At 56.1% G+C, this 15,417-nt stretch overlaps 6 protein-coding genes across 6 annotated transcripts, besides 8 other annotated features; 3 read left to right on the top strand and 3 right to left on the bottom strand.

Moving 5' to 3' along the window:
- Window positions 1–64: 64 nt before the first annotated feature.
- Window positions 65–91: a tandem repeat.
- Window positions 92–275: 184 nt separating this feature from the next.
- Window positions 276–310: a tandem repeat.
- Window positions 311–699: 389 nt separating this feature from the next.
- EKO05_0006019 (uncharacterized protein) lies at window positions 700–2,795 on the bottom strand (the record flags this gene model as incomplete). The annotated part of the gene is made up of 3 exons (XM_038939812.1): window positions 700–2,307; window positions 2,359–2,648; window positions 2,720–2,795. The coding sequence occupies 3 exons, from the start codon at window positions 2,793–2,795 to the stop codon at window positions 700–702; spliced, it is 1,974 nt and encodes a 657-aa protein (XP_038799026.1).
- Window positions 2,796–3,326: 531 nt separating this feature from the next.
- EKO05_0006020 (uncharacterized protein) lies at window positions 3,327–4,151 on the top strand (the record flags this gene model as incomplete). Its single annotated transcript, XM_059636720.1, has 3 exons — window positions 3,327–3,550; window positions 3,597–3,783; window positions 3,873–4,151. The coding sequence occupies 3 exons, from the start codon at window positions 3,327–3,329 to the stop codon at window positions 4,149–4,151; spliced, it is 690 nt and encodes a 229-aa protein (XP_059492703.1).
- Window positions 4,152–4,288: 137 nt separating this feature from the next.
- Window positions 4,289–5,010, bottom strand: EKO05_0006021 (uncharacterized protein; the record flags this gene model as incomplete). Its single annotated transcript, XM_038939641.1, has 3 exons — window positions 4,289–4,485; window positions 4,544–4,942; window positions 4,995–5,010. 3 exons carry the CDS (start codon window positions 5,008–5,010, stop codon window positions 4,289–4,291), a joined length of 612 nt encoding a protein of 203 aa, XP_038799028.1.
- Window positions 4,302–4,333: a tandem repeat.
- An 885-nt stretch (window positions 5,011–5,895) lies between the features above and the next one.
- Window positions 5,896–7,125, top strand: EKO05_0006022 (uncharacterized protein; the record flags this gene model as incomplete). Its single annotated transcript, XM_038945900.2, has 1 exon — window positions 5,896–7,125. One exon carries the CDS (start codon window positions 5,896–5,898, stop codon window positions 7,123–7,125), a length of 1,230 nt encoding a protein of 409 aa, XP_038799029.2.
- A 210-nt stretch (window positions 7,126–7,335) lies between these two features.
- Window positions 7,336–7,368: a tandem repeat.
- Window positions 7,369–7,714: 346 nt separating this feature from the next.
- Window positions 7,715–7,739: a tandem repeat.
- A 262-nt stretch (window positions 7,740–8,001) lies between these two features.
- Window positions 8,002–10,334, bottom strand: EKO05_0006023 (NAD(+) synthase (glutamine-hydrolyzing); the record flags this gene model as incomplete). Its single annotated transcript, XM_038939867.1, has 4 exons — window positions 8,002–9,988; window positions 10,039–10,046; window positions 10,100–10,221; window positions 10,331–10,334. The coding sequence occupies 4 exons, from the start codon at window positions 10,332–10,334 to the stop codon at window positions 8,002–8,004; spliced, it is 2,121 nt and encodes a 706-aa protein (XP_038799030.1).
- Window positions 10,239–10,299: a tandem repeat.
- A 611-nt stretch (window positions 10,335–10,945) lies between the features above and the next one.
- Window positions 10,946–10,984: a tandem repeat.
- Window positions 10,985–11,262: 278 nt separating this feature from the next.
- EKO05_0006024 (uncharacterized protein) lies at window positions 11,263–15,347 on the top strand (the record flags this gene model as incomplete). Its single annotated transcript, XM_038939634.1, has 2 exons — window positions 11,263–11,372; window positions 11,435–15,347. The coding sequence occupies 2 exons, from the start codon at window positions 11,263–11,265 to the stop codon at window positions 15,345–15,347; spliced, it is 4,023 nt and encodes a 1,340-aa protein (XP_038799031.1).
- Window positions 11,474–11,566: a tandem repeat.
- Window positions 15,348–15,417: the final 70 nt, after the last annotated feature.

The following is a 15,417-nucleotide window of genomic DNA, read 5'->3' on the forward strand; positions in this document are numbered from 1 at the left end:
CCTTGCGCTCTGTTCCGCCGCGCCCACGGATTCACGGCGTCCACGCTGCTGCTCACGGTGCGCTCACCCATGCACCCACCCACCCACACCATGCATCACGCACATCAGTCTCCCATGTTTGAAATCTTGTAGTGATATCTGGAATCATGCGTTGAAATCCGAGGCCACGCTTACCCGTGCACTTGCACTTGCAACACGCCACGCGACCCATTCGCCACCCCGTGACCAACCTTCCCGAAGCCCTCGAACGAACCCACGCCAGAACCGCCAGACAAACTGCACTGCACTGCACTGCACTGCACTGCACTGCGCCCGGACACGTCCCAACGGCACTGCACCCGGACACGTCCCAAACGCCCTCCTAAACTGCCGAAAACGAAAAGAAGTGAACAAAATATAAAGAAAAAAAAAGAAAAAAAAAAAAAAATATATATATATCGCTGTCGGTCCCGTGCCTGCCGTCTTGTTCTGGAGACGGTCGTCTCTCCTTTGGGATCATGATTGCCCTGTCATCGTGTTGTCGCTGTTGAAGTAACATGGCCACCACCTCCATGGAAGCCAAGGTATCCAGAAAACAACCACCAAAAACAAAAAAGAGAAGAAAAAGGAGAAGGGAAAGAGAAGAAAAGAAATAAAAAGAAAATAAAGAATAAGACATGCAGAAAAAGAGAAGAAAGAAAAAAGAAAAAAGAAAATCACCTAAAAAACCCAATGCCCTTCCGTGTCGCGATCCTCCAGGCCATCAAACAGCACCATATCCCAATCCAAATCACTGGCATACCCCTCCCGCACAGAGGGCCAGAGCGCATTGCTCACAAACGAAAACACGGGGAGATGGTGACCGGTGGCGTTCATCTTCCTGCCCGTGTCGGAATCGAGGTCGAACAGCGGCCGCACCGGCAGCTTTCGGTACTCGAGGTCCACCGTCCCGAAGAAGGGAATCGTGAGCTGTGCTTTGCCCCCCGCCGCCGTCTGTCGGCTGGGGTCGAGCGAGCAGAGCATCTTCTTCAGCACCACCGCGCTGCGCGATGCAATCTTCTCCCGCGTGCTGGCTCGCGCCAGCTTCTCCATCTCGCCAATCAGCCGGCAGATCATGGCGAAGTCGGTCCCTTTGCTCTTCTGCACTTCGCTCTTCTCCTTGGTCGCTAGCTCAATGATTATGTCGAGCGTCAGAGTCACCGCCGCGATGAAGACGCCGATCTCGCCCAACCGGCAGCACGCTTGCGTGATGCTGGCGTTGCGCAGCGCGAACCACCGCATCAGCACGTTGCGGCTGGCTTGCAGCGCAGTCACCTTCGAGAACTCGTACCGGCTCTCGTGCGCCGCCCGGAGCAGGTAAGGGAGGTGGATGAAGATCTTGAGCTCAAAGTGCCACATCTGCACCATGAGCCGCTCGAGCACCGCAAACGACTCGGGGGAGCGTGCCGTCGACGGCACGTTGGGCACGTCCCAAAACTCCCGAGGCATCTCGCGCATGTTCGATTCCAGCCTTTCATCCAGCGACAGTGCTTTGGCGTACGACTGCGGCGTCACCTCGCGCTCCAGGTCGGCTACCTCTCTCGTCAACGCGTTGATTCTGGCCCGGTGAATCAGGTGCAGGTCAGCATCCTCCGAGACCGGCACGTCGTCTGCCCCAAAGGGGAGCCGGAGGTGTAGCCCCAGATACCGGTCTAGGTCGACAAAGTGTCGCCACAGCGTCTTCGCATTGCTCACCGCCGCTATCGGTGGACTCAGGTCCGGCTTGGTTACGATCCGGTGAAAGCCCATGAGGTGCGCCAGATTCATCGCTCGCCGCACAACGAGCCAAGCCTGGCGGAGGTTGGCACTGTTCATGTGGAACACGGCGAGCAGCATGAGGCACTCGAGGCCGTGGAGGGTGAGCATGTTCTCGTCCGCGTTGGTGACCAGCGTGTTGACCGTGGTCACGTAGTTCTGCATCGTAGCGTCCAAGGACCACATGTTTGTCAGACGAGACGCCTCGAACTCGGGCGGCAGTGAGTTGATGCATATCGCCAGGTGGAGGAGCGTCCGGGCTACGATGATCGAGCGCTCCTGCGCCACGGCCGCCATGTTCAGTGCATACGACTGCTCGTCTCTGTCCACGTATATCTCCCGAGAGGCACTGTAGATGCCGTTCAGGATCATCCACCCGTTGGATGACTCGAAGATGATATCCGCATCGTGCTGCGACGGCAACAATGCAGCCAAGGACCTGTGCACCGTATCGCTGCTCGAGGGGCGTGTCGTCTTGGGTTCGTCCGCTACAGTCCGCACGGCTGGTGCAGATGCCCAGGACTGAGCACCCAGCTGGTCCTCGGTAAGCTTGAGACACAGACAACACGGAAGAGGCAAACTTACAATCCCTTCTCCAATAGACGAGACGCTCTGCGCATCGCTTGAGAACATGGGCAAGGACAGCTTGGACTGGGTGTCGAACGAGTCTACCAAGGTAGGGCTTCGCGGCACCTCGAAAGGGTCAACGACCGAGCTTTTACGACACACAAACCTCTCAAACAGCTGCTCAAGCTTCCCCAGCCGTTCTCCAACCTGGTTCTCCTGACACAGCCGGTCCGGCCCGGAGTTGCTCATACTCGAGTACACACTGACGTCCGTCTGGCTCGAGTTACCCTGCGTCTTGATCTTCTTACCTTGAAATCTTAGTTAGTGTCGATCCGAAAAAAATAAAAAATGGTCGCAACAATCTCGCTCTCGTTCTTACATTCCCAACATGCCCGTTTCAGACCCTTCAGCGGCCTCTTATTCCCGTTGTGGGTCGACGTGCATGTAGGCGCCATTACAGTTTAAACAACCTTGATTCAGAGTGTGAGCCCTACAAAGCACCTAGTCCTGCTTGCACATCGACGCATGTTAGGTGTGAGGAGACATGTCGCTTTCATAGTGGGGTGAGTGTTGTGTGTAGGGCGATTGCTGAGGTGTACAAGTGTGGAGATGGCCCGACAGGTTTCGCCCGAGAACCTCGTCCGTAACTTGGCACGTTTTACAGCCATTGCCGTAATAAGACCCTGCGTGGATATTAGCCAATCTTGGCTCAACGACATCTCGGTCCATCCTACTGCTCGCGCTAATAAAGTACGCTCTGGCCACCCTCGGAGGCTCGAGAGCTTCTGCAAAGCGCTCCGCGATCGTTCGTTCGTCTCCGTTCTTACAATGGCCTTCGGACTGGAGCAATAAAACCCCCGGTTAGGCCTGTGCCACGCGGTCCGGCATGTGCTTACATCAGTTAAATCCGCTCGCACGAAGCGTACTTATCAGGCCATCCGGCACCTGAAGCTTGCCTCCATGCTGCACATCTTTACATTACCAAGATGACTTTTAAATTAATCATCTCAGGCGTCACAGGTCGCATTGGAAGGCAGGTTCTGCATCACGCGCTCCAAAACCCAACAATCACATCCGTGATCGCTTTGTCTCGGCGTGCGTCACCTGATCTTGTACAGCATGCCAAGGTGCTCGTGCTGGTGTTGCAAGACTTCACCGTGTATCCAGAAGACGTAGTTGCAGAGCTAGCCGGCGCCGATGGGTGCATCTGGTATTTTAAACAACGCAGTGCAGCAACGCAGCGCTGATGTCGCAAGGTGCATGACGACGACTGCTGGAGACCCCGTCTTGGAGATTGACTATCCAAGAGCATTCGCAAACGCCATTACACCGAGTCTCGCTAATCATGGCAAGCCATTCAGGTACCTGCATCTAAGCGGTGGCTTGGTAGAACGTGATCAGAAGAAATTCCTTTGGATGAAAGGATCCGTGAGAAAGACAAAGGCATGTACTATTGGCCCAGAACCAAGCTTGCTTGCAGTAGCCGTAGAGCAGCATGTGTGAGCAGTGTCTTGCAGCGCTAATTTGTGCAGGGCCAAGGTGAGACGCAGATGATAGGGATCGCCAACGAACCGAGTCACTGCGGCTTGTGGGAGACGATTATCGCACGTCCAGGCATGGTTGTTCAGAAAGGCAGCTACGTTGGAGAAGCGTCAATGTGGCTCGCCGGCTCTTCGGGCTCTTGTATAAGATCCGACGAACTCGCCCTTGCACTGATTGACGCGGTGCTGCATGGCAGTGAACAGCTCCTCCTTCCCGCGACACTATTGCGACGAGGTCAAGAGCTGGCCAAGCTTGCAGGGCTAGACTAAGTCATGTTGGGAAGAGGAGATTGCGGGGATGACACTGATTCGAAATTCAATTGTTCTCTCGGTGCGTTGGTAGCCCTGACGCTGCAATCCTGGTATCTTCTCATAACGCCGTGACAATGCGAGTGCCCTATACATGCTCATGCGTACATATCGTCGTAATCTTCTTCTTCTTCGTCGTCGTCCTTGACAGGCGGCGGTGGCGGCTGCTTCTTCTTGAGCAGCTCCTTGCGATCGAGCGGACAAGTCGAGTTTAGCTTGAGCCAGGGCCGTATGCAGTCCAGGTCAAAGAAGTGATCCTTGTGGCAGGGCAACTGCACTACCAACGGATAGTCGTCTGTCCGCGCCCCGAGTCAGCCAGGTTTCCAACCCCGCAGGCCGTATTGATTACTCACCCTCCAGGAACGGGTTGACGCAGATTGGACATGTATCGGACGGCTTGAGTGACTTCTTAGGCACCCTCTCGAGCTCGTCCAAGAAACTGTCTGGACAGCCCTTGAGCTCTGCAGGCGGGTCGTCTGCGTTCTGGCGCAGCACCTCGATCATGTTGGCCAGCAAGTCGTTCTCCCCGCCGCTACTCTCGTCCGCCGGTCGTCCGCGCATCATCTCGAAGGCGTTTGCAAGTAGGCGGAATGCCGCCGCCATGTTCTCGGGCTGGGGTAGTGCGTTCGCATTGGTGTGGGCGTCAGGGTCCGAAGTATCAACGAGCTCAAGCTGTGAGAAGAAGGTTGAGAGGTCCGGCCGGCGCGGAGCATGTTGCGCCGTCTCCTCTTGGGCAGAGATGTTGTGCTCAACTGCTGCAGGTCAGTCGCTGTGCGGCTCTGCCTTGGTTCGGGCGGACATCACCTTCGTAGCCAGACATGTTTGCGGTGATGTTGCGTAGAGAAGCTCGAACGTCGTCCCAGAGATTGTACGAAGCCGCGGAAAGAACGCGTCGTCATCTGTTGCCTGTCGGAATATGTTCGGAAGGCGCGATGAGCTAGCGCGGGGTTCTCGTCTCGCCACGCTCCTTCTTCCCCTGTCTCAGCCACACCGCCGCAGTGACGCCACAGCATGCCACAGTCGAACACCAAGCTTCGTCAAGCAACACATCACGCGCGGCAAACGTGACGCTTGAAGAACACAAGCCTGCACGTATACGGCATACGCCAGCTCGTGACTGGCTGCGCACGGCGACAGCAACACACCAACGGACGCATCAGCTGGACGTCTCCATCGTCGGTCTTGTACAATCCATCACATCCCTTCACACTGCTTGGTGACACCCTTTCACACTGCTTGGTGTGAGGTGCGGCGCCAACAGAGGAGCACTGTTATAATAGTACGCGCACTCCGTCAAGTCGATAGATTCGTCTCCAGGACGTCGAGACAGCCGACGTAACAACACACAAATTGTTTGTTGTCCAGGACCTGCGGATCGGCCCCACCGGATCCAGACTGCTGCACAGCCACTCCATGAGCTTTTCGTCATCTGTCCCGCACAGTCGAGTCGTGCGCACACCTCCTGGAATGCTGGAAACGCTCGAGACGCCTCCAAAGGGGGCAGTGTATTCGGCGGCGAAGTTCTGATCGTGAACAAAAGCCACACGAGGCCGACACTGTGAGACAACAACGCCTCACCACCCACCAGCTCATCTGCAGATAAGCGCCTCACTCGCGCCCTTCATACACCGCCTGCCACAAAGCCCAACCTGCTTCTCTGTCACCGCCTCAACTGAACCTGCCCTGAACACCTCCAAACACATTAATGTCGCTGCTCGTCATGTCTGCTACTCCCACTTCGACAATGGACAGATTGTCGCCAGGATGGATCAGTCGGTCCTTCTCACGGCGGAGGAAGTCGCCAGATTCGAGACCAACAACATCAAGCAGCCAGCCCTCGCCGCAGGCATCGCGCAGATCTAGCAACAGCAACAGTTCAAGACGGTCCAGCAAATCTGGGAGCCGGGCAATCCGAGGGATGGTGAACAGGATTCGCTCAGCATCCAACGCCAGCATACCCAAAGATCAGAACCAAGAGCTGGATTTCAAAGAGGTCGACGACTGGTTTACTGGATTCCAGGGATACAACCAGCTCGTGACAAAGAAGGTTTCGCCTGAACAGTCTCACACATCTCCAGAATTCGTCAAGGCCTCGAAACAGTTGACAAAAAACTGCGGTGGCAACTTCATCCATGGCCTCCCAGAAGCCCTGTTTGACTACTCTCTTCTCTGGTGTCCAGCCGATGCATCCACAGACAGAGATGATAACGAGCCTTCCTGGAGCTGGACCTCTCATGCCGGTCCTGTAAACTTCCCTTTCGACCCCACCAGCTGCCCAGACACATACACCACGCCCCGCAGCACAGGCGAGACCTTTGTTTCGGAAGTTCAAAACTTCCACATCGGGCCCACATCCACACCCTACACCGTCCGGCGCGACAAGCACAGCGCCATGCGCATCCGCTACCCGCCTTACTTCCACGCCCCTCGGGGCACCGACCCGACACTCGAGAGCACCACACTCCGCTTCCACGCGCAAACCATTCCCGCTGACGGCTTCACAGCCTCGCAGCTGCACTACCAGGGCTCTGAAATCCCCTGTTCCCAACTCCTCTCTCCCTCAAAGCAACACTGCGGCGTCCTCATGTCCCACGAATCTACCATCTCAGCACCCCACTACCACGGACCCTACGAGTTCGTCCTCCTGAGCCGCAACAAGCGCATCGAGCCCGCAGAGCACACTCGCAGGCCCCAACAGACCACCATGCACCCCCCGGGCACCCCCATCTGGGAAGGAGAGCGGTTCGTGTGGGACGAGGAGGTGGTCGATTTCGACGACGAAGTCTTCCAGCCCACCGAGTGGTGCGTGCTCAACGTCATGCTGATCCGCTGGGACGAGGCGCGCGGGCTCGCCGAGCGCGTCGCTGTCGGCCGCATGCACGAGGATGCGTGGAACGCGCTGGGACCGCTGAGGAAGGAGATTGCGCTGCGTTGAAGCATGCCGTCGATTCAACTATCGTGTATCCTCTCCAATCCACCTCTCTATCATCCTCTCTGTATATCTCCCTTCCTTTCCTTCTTTCCGCTTTCCCTTTCGAATCCAGACCGGCCGGCCACGAGACTTAAACACGTCTGTCTACACTGCTTGTCGGGCTTGCATCTCACGCACCCACTCACATCCCGCCAGCGAGACTGAATAACATTGTATACATATATATATATATACATATATATATATTTCCATCCAGCCAAATCACACACTCTGCATCCCCTACCCCGCATGCTTCTCAAGACCTAACATCCACACATCTACCGCCTCGAAACTACACAACCACCTCTAGACCCACACCAACGCCGACACTCAACCTGCCGTCCAAGCGCCGAGGATCGATGAACGCGAAGGCGGTATCGCACTCCGTGGCTAGAAGACGTCGATTATGTGGTTTCTCTCCCCGTCACTTCAAGCTGTTGGATGCGTTGGTGATCTCCTTACACTTCTGTCTAGACTCGAGAGTTGGGTTGTCGAGGGATCTTGAGTCGGGGTTGTCGGTGGTGGGGAAACGGATTCCGTGTGTAGCCTTAGGGGAGGAGGAGGAGGAGGAGGAGGAGTGGGATTATTCAATATCTTTCTCTGTTCCTGCTTCTCTGCTGCCCAGTCGATCTTCTTGCAACTCTGTTTAGGTTAGAAACAAGGTAGTTAGGAGAAGCGAACTGAATGAAGGCAAGGGTTGTTGGAGTAGTAAATTGTTGTATGTAGACATAAAGTGATAGCTTAGGTGGACTTTGCTTTTATTAGCAATGACGCTACATGGAGCGGGTTATTAAGAACATCCATCTATACGCTACTAGAGTATAGTTACGTAGCAGTCTTCTACTTCTTCTGCTCTAGCTTTTCCACTGCCTGGTCGATCTTCTTGAAGCTCCAACTAGACCAGAAACTCGGATAGCAAAAGGGCCTTAGATCGAATCGATTGTCATCAGGGGAGTAATCCTCCATGTGCAGACTCGGGGTGATGGTGGTCATCTTGTGTCTGTTGATGGCCCAGAAGTGGTAGAAGCGCTTGACCTTGTCGGCGACGACGCGCGGCTCGTGCAGGTCCTTCCACTCGTGCACGAGGCGCTGGAACATGCCGTAGGGACCGAGTTTCTGCGACTTGCGGAGTCGGCCGAAGACGGAGAGCTCGGCGTACGACATGCCCATGTCGACTTCGTCGGACTGGACGTAGTCGGCGGTCAGAGGCTCGAGCTCGGCAGTGGGCGTGGCGTCGAGGAACTCGCGCAGGATGGGGAGGGAGAGGTGAGTTTCTGCCCAGGCGATGAAGCGCTTCAGGTCGGTCTTGGAGATGCCGCCGATGGGGTTGATGTCGGCCGAGGAGCAGTCGTATTTGGTGAAGTAGCCACGCAGGGCTTCGTCGACGTTGGCGGAGCCAAGAACGAGGAGGGATCCGCCGTTCGGCCGCTGGCGGACAGTGGGCAGCAGCTGTGCGAAGACGTAGCTAAGCACCATGCGGGAGCGGGCTTGGATGTTTTGGAGTGCCAAGTTCTCGGCGTGGGTGCCGCCGTGGACTTTGAAGTTAGGCTCGTGGCCTGTGGCTTGCGTGAGGACGCCTTTGAAAGCGTTAAAAATCGAGTCAATATCAAGGTCTGTGTGTTGCGCCCCAATGTCGTGAGAGAGACGTTCGGCTCGGCTCCGTGTCTCCTTGGAGGATTGTTGAGACATGCCCATGAAGACAGAGGAGAAGACTTTGGAGCAGAGCTCTTGGGGTGACTTTGGTAGCCAGCCTTCTGCTTCACCGGGCCCTGCGATGCGCTGGATGTCGGCTTTGACTTGGGTGTTGCCCGCCTGGAGAGCTTCGAATGCCATGTTGCACATGCCGTAGACGAGTACTGCTGTCGAGCAGCTATCAATCCCACCAGATAGTGGGATCAGGTAGCCTGCTTGATTAGAACGGCGGAGGTAGTCCCACAGGAAACACGATCCGCTCAGATAGATCTCTTCTTCCGGCGCATGAATCTTTAGGTCTTGACGAGGACTTGGTGCCAGATCGGGATCGTATTCATCCTCGTTCTTACCAATGTGGAATTGAGTCTCCACGCGCTCGTAGGTAGGTGCAGCAAGAGCTTGAATACCCCTCGATGGTGTGCAGCGGTAGGACCGGACGTCTTCGATGTCGACTGTGGCAACGCAGACCTCGACGTCGTTGAGGCTGAACTGCGACGTTTGCTGAACAATCTCACCGTTGATGATGATCATTGCGCATCCGTCGTAGTACAGTCGGTCACCGTCCATGCCTTGCTGGTTGGAGTAGAGGTAGACACCACCAGACTTCCGTGTGGCCTCCTGAATCAAGCTGATTCTCGTGTTGAGCTTCCTGAGAGAGTGGTGAGAGCCGCTGGAGTTGGTGACGACTTCCACGCCGTTCAGCGACATGGCTAGGTGGGGGGATAGTGGCGTGAAGAGCTCCTCGCAAGTCTCCATGCCAATACAGGTGTCTGGTGTTGAGAGCACCATATCTCCGATCGGGACTTTGGTCGAGCCTTGTATCTTTTGGATGAACTGGGGCAGGTAGTACTCCTCATGGTGCTGTGGGCGGTTCCATGGGATAAAGTGTCTCATCTCCCTGTAGTTGCCGTCGTTGGCGAGGTACAGCTTGGGCCGGATGAACAGGATCTTGCCATCCAGGATGATGACACGGCAGTTGTATCTGTTGTTGCGGTGCATGATGGGCATGCCAATGTCGGCGATGATGCCGTGTATCGAGTCATCCTGTAGGATCATGGCCAGCTGTTCCCAGGCATGGAGGTATGTGTCGCCCTCGAGGAAGTGGTCCAGTAGGCCATAGCCAGTGATTTCAAGTCTTTGCGCAGGTCAGTCTTGTCTCGGGGGCATCTGTGAGTACTAGCATACTCTGGACCCTGGAGACAATCAGTGGGGTTCGGTGATCAGGCTGTAGTTGGCTTCCACCTACGGTTCGGAAGCCTGCACCACGCAGTTTAGCGATTTGGATGCTCTCTACGATTCTCCTGCGGTTTCCCTCCCAGTCAAGCACCCATTGGTTCAGATTACAGCAGGCCAAAGTCAGAAGTCGACCTGTATGGAGTATGAGTCAGGACAGACAGGACAGACAGGACAGACAGGACAGACAGGACAGACAGGGCAGACAGGACAACCAGCTCCAGCAACGCACTGATCTACGTACCCATGATGAGCGTGCTGGGTGGTCACCAACGTGATACAGAGGTCTATGCTTGGAACGACGAGGCGGTAGCTGCGATGGTCGAGCTCTCTGAAGGGGATAGGCGGGGTGAGACGCAGCTGCCCTGTGCGGTAAGCGGCAGCGGCTCTGGAGCCAGATCTCTTGGCGTTGGCGTTCAACGGCAGGCGCGATCTACAAGCGAAGCGCACATCGGTGGCGACGGAGAGATGTTAAGCTGAAGTTGTGTTTGGGTCAGACTAGTCTGTGGTGGGGTGCTGTTGTGAAGCGTGCTTCTGCCACCTACTGTGAGGGCTCAGCTGTATGGGAGGCGTGCCTTGAACGTTTCTACCTCCGTGGCGTGGAAGCTCTGGCAAAGGCGAGGGAGGGCAGAGAGCGCCACGTTGCACAGCGCCTGCCCCATGACGGAGGTGGTGTACACGTTTTTCAGCACTTTTGTCTGTCGCCTCTCCTCCTTTACAGCCCTGAGATGCTGGCTCCCCTCTCCTCTCCTCCTTTGCAGCCCTGAGGTGCTAGCCCGTCCCCCCAACCAGCCCATGCAGCCCATGCAGCCCATCCTCTTCTCCTCTACGGCCCTGAGATGCTAGCCCGTCCCCCCAACCAGCCCAGCCCGTCGACCAGTACCAGCGCCAGTGCCAGGTTCACTCAAGTGCGCAGACCAGGGGCGTGATTTGTGTGTGGCGCCCCCACTCTCCGCTCCACTAGGGCAGACCCTGCGTCAGATTGCTTGCCTGGGCTCCCGCCTCTTCCCACGCCAACCTCTCCCAGTGCCGGCATCGAAAGCAAGTCGTTGTTCTGGCTACACATAGCTCACGCACAGAGCACTGGGCATGCTCGTGGCCCGTTCTAACCGCTGCCCGCCACTGACTAGCTTTGAATGATCGGAGGGGTGCACCACACGTGCTTTGTACTTTGCCATGGGCGGCCCCAGGTCCCACGAGAGCGCCCGCCTTTCAGGTCCGCAGCCCAAGTCGCGCAAGAAGACGATGGAGCATCCCGAGCTCGCAAAGGAGCGCGAGTTCTACCGGTGAGTTGTGCACGAGTCCATGGCCGGGGCTTGTCATTGCTGATGCCTTGTCTCTGTCTCAGCTACTATCCGCAACGCACTACTTCCGCCGAGGGCCTCAGCCGACAGCCCTCGCCCTCGCCTACACCTACCAACGCACATGCACACACGCATGCACCCACACATACACCCACACACCCACACCCACACCCACAAGCTCATGGCCACGACACGCCCCCTCAGCCGCTCCCTCCCAGCAATGGACTTGGAATCGCCGCCGACAGCGACCCGCAGCCCTCCGAGGACAAGGCCTTGACCGCTTTTGCGCAGCTGGGAGCTCTGCGCCTCAACGCTCGCAGATGTCTCATCTCCTTCTTCGACCGCCGCAACTGCTACATCCTGGCCGAGGCCACCAGGACCACGTCCTTGCACACCGGCCAGCCCGAATTCCACGAGGACAGCCTGCACTGGGGGAACACCATCTTTCCCAAAGAACACAGCATCTGTTACTACACCGTCAACCTGACCACGGATCGCCCCGGCCTGCCCTTCGATGACTCCACCGGCATTCCTTCCCTGGTCGTCAACGACCTGGCCGCAGACCGCCGCTTCCACGCCTATCCATCCGTCAAGGGTTTCCCCAACTCCCGTTTCTATGCAGGCGTGCCCATTCGCAGCCCAAGTGGGCACAACATTGGCACCTACTGTGTTCTAGACGACAAGCCCCGCCAAGGCCTCTCCGCACACCAACTCGACTTTCTCAAAGACATGGCCGGCACAGTCATGCGACACCTGGAGATGACAAGGGCGACCGAGGACCACCGCAGGGGAAAGATCATGGTCAAGAGCTTGGGCTCCTTCGCAGAGGGCAAAAGTGGGCTGGAGAACTGGTGGCAGGACCCCTGGGACACCCCGCTGTCGGCTGGCTTGTCTGAGACGCCTCTTCAACGACAACGGCCCATTGTCCTATCGAACGCTGACAGGGAGCCCTTCATCATGGACGGAAACGATAGTGTCATTTCGAGCATCAAAAGCCCCGCAAACACAGACACGTCCAGCATCCGCCCCAGGAGCAACGTCGTTACACCTGCTTCCGAACTCGGCCCGGATCCACGGGCACCAGAGACAGCGACCAAAACCTCTTCTTCTTCGCACAACGACCAGAAGAGCAAGATTGCCCCCGAGGTTCAAGCGGCTTTTAGCAGGGCCTCAACCATGATTGTCGATGCGATTGAAGCTGACGGCGTCGCTTTCTTCGACGCCAAAATCAGTACCTTTGGCGGGCTTGTGGACGATGACTTCTTTTCTGAGCAGCTACCAGAACCTGACAAGCCTTGTGTTCTGTTGGGTTCCGCCTTGAGCAAAAACAACAAAGACACAACAAGGTCCTCCGACATGCACTACGCCATGTCGGAAAGCGTACTGCGGCATTTGCTTCGATCCTACTCACATGGCCAGATCTTCAACTTCGATGACGACGCCACGACCCCGGCAATCAACTCCCCCTCAGGGAACGGGGAGGTGGAGGTATCGGATGGCTTTCCATTCAATGTTTCACGAAAGTCCGAGTCTACCAGAAGTCAGGACGACGAAAACTTCCTTCGGAGCGCATTTCCAAAGGCAAAGAGCCTAGTGCTGTACCCGTTGTGGGACTCGCATCGCGATCGATGGTATGCTAGCGCCGTCATCTGGAGCTCCGACCCTATGCGTGTCTTCACCAGCGAACAGGAGCTGAGCTTCCTTGCCGCATTCAGCAACTCAGTCATGGCTGAGGTGGCTCGACTGGATACCAAGCTAGCAGATGCTGCAAAGGCCGACTTCATCTCCTCAATCAGCCACGAGCTTCGTTCTCCACTTCACGGCATTCTGGGTATGATCGACTTGCTCAAAGACACGGCCATCGACAGCCAGCAGAACAGCCATGTGCAAACGATCGAAACGTGTGGAAAGACGCTGCTGGAAACCATCAACCACGTGCTGGATTTTGCCAAGATCAACAACCTTACGCGCGGAACATTGAAGAAGTCAAAGAAACGTACGCAGAGCACCAAACACACCATTAGTCCTGGCCAAGGTCACACGAACGATATCATGACGTTGATCAACGACGTTGATATGAGTGTCCTCGCAGAAGATGTCGTCGAGAGTGTTTTCGCTGGCTACACATATGCAAAGACATCTGCTCAAACATACGAACTCCACTACCACAAGGCCGAAGCCCCTCCGATGACGCTCATTCTAGACATTAACCAGAGCGAGAACTATGTTTTCCGTACACAACCCGGCGCATGGCGGCGTGTCATCATGAACTTGTTCGGAAACGCCCTCAAGTATACCCCTGCCGGTTACATCAAGGTTAAGCTCCAAGTGATGCCAAGGACCAGCACTGCGGAAGAGTACCGCGACTTCCGCTTCACAGTCACTGATAGTGGCATTGGCATGTCCGAGGACTACATCAACAACAGGCTGTTCCACTCTTTTGCGCAAGAAAACCCTCTAAGCCAGGGAACGGGTCTTGGTCTGAGCATTGTGAAGCAGATTGTGGAATCTCTGGGTGGTGAGGTTGAAGTGACAAGTGAGAAGGGCCGAGGAACCAAGTTCACAGTCTCCTGCCCACTCAAGGAATCTGTCATGTCGCCATCGTTCTGCCCCACAGAGCTCGAGCAAGGGAAGGAGAGACATTTGCGGGAGATTGGCAAGCGCACGAAGGGTATGAATGTGTGCTTCAAGGGCTTTGACGAAGAGGAAGAGTACTTTGTGAAGAGCCTGAAGGGAAAGACTGCTAGCAAATTGTCCATGAAAGCGCTCGACAGTCTTTGCGCGGAATGGTTTGGGATGAAGACATGTGCCAATGGACCCTGTGCCGCGGCGCCAGATCTCATCATCGCTACCGAATCTGTCGCAAAGGTACTGCGCGCTCAAAACAGTCGGGGGCCCAACAAAGCCAACCACCCACCAGTCATCGTCGTTTGCCAGGGTGCAGCGTCTGCTCAGTCGACTACTGCCATCACGGTGCCTGGAGTCATCTTTGAGTGCATCGGCCAGCCCGTTGGACCGCACAAGATGGCAAAAGCGTTGTCGTCCTGTCTTGATCGACACGCAAACCGGCTGATCGATCAGGTGCACGACACCGAGGCGACACTACAGAAGGTCTCTCAGCTTAGCTTGAAAGAGAATACGCCACCCCAGAGTCCAGACATCTTCACACGACTCATCGAAGGAGCTCGGCCAGCACTCACGTCAACGAACAGTGCTCCTGAAATACGGTCAGTCAGCTCAAGCCCGGTCAAAAAGTCAATCTACTCTACACCTGCACGGCCTTTGAATTGTTTGGCCGTTGATGACAACCCAATCAACCTACGCCTCTTGCGGACGTTCATTGACAAGCTCGGACACCGTCATGTTCTTGCTGTGAATGGTCTGGAGGCCCTCGATACGTACAAATCGGCGCAGGACCAGTCACTAATTACTGGATCGGCCACTCAGGCTCACGCCGCACCCGCCAAGGCCGCTGTCGCCAACATGACTGCTCGTATTGACGTCATCCTGATGGATATCAACATGCCGGAGATGGACGGCCTGGAAGCGACTCGCCAAATTCGTGCACACGAGATTCGGAATGGCCTCTCGCCTGTGACGATCATTGCCCTCACTGGTGTGGCGAGTACAGAAACGCAGCAAGAGGCCAACTCGAGCGGTGTCAATCTGTTCTTAATCAAACCCGTGCGACTGGCGGACCTGGAAGTCGTGCTCAATGGCGTGGTCACCGGACAGGAAAACGCCGAGCATGAGAAGAGGGAGGAAAGAGAGAAAGTGAAAGAGAATCAGACGCAGACACCGCCATTGTCACACTCCCGTATGCAGTTGCTCCAACAGTCGCAGATGAAGACACACACGCCCCAGATACGCACATCCAAGACACCGACAGAGCAGGGCGTAGCCAAGAGCGACGAGGACTACAGGGAGAGTTTCGTGACTGTGAAAGAAATGAAATGACTCGCAGTATTTGCACTCACGGCCACCCTTTTCGGTATCTGGACGAGGCGGCCCCGTTGAACGGCTGGTT

This window comes from Ascochyta rabiei, chromosome 9 (genome assembly GCF_004011695.2).
Source record: "Ascochyta rabiei chromosome 9, complete sequence".
Lineage (NCBI taxonomy): Eukaryota > Fungi > Ascomycota > Dothideomycetes > Pleosporales > Didymellaceae > Ascochyta > Ascochyta rabiei.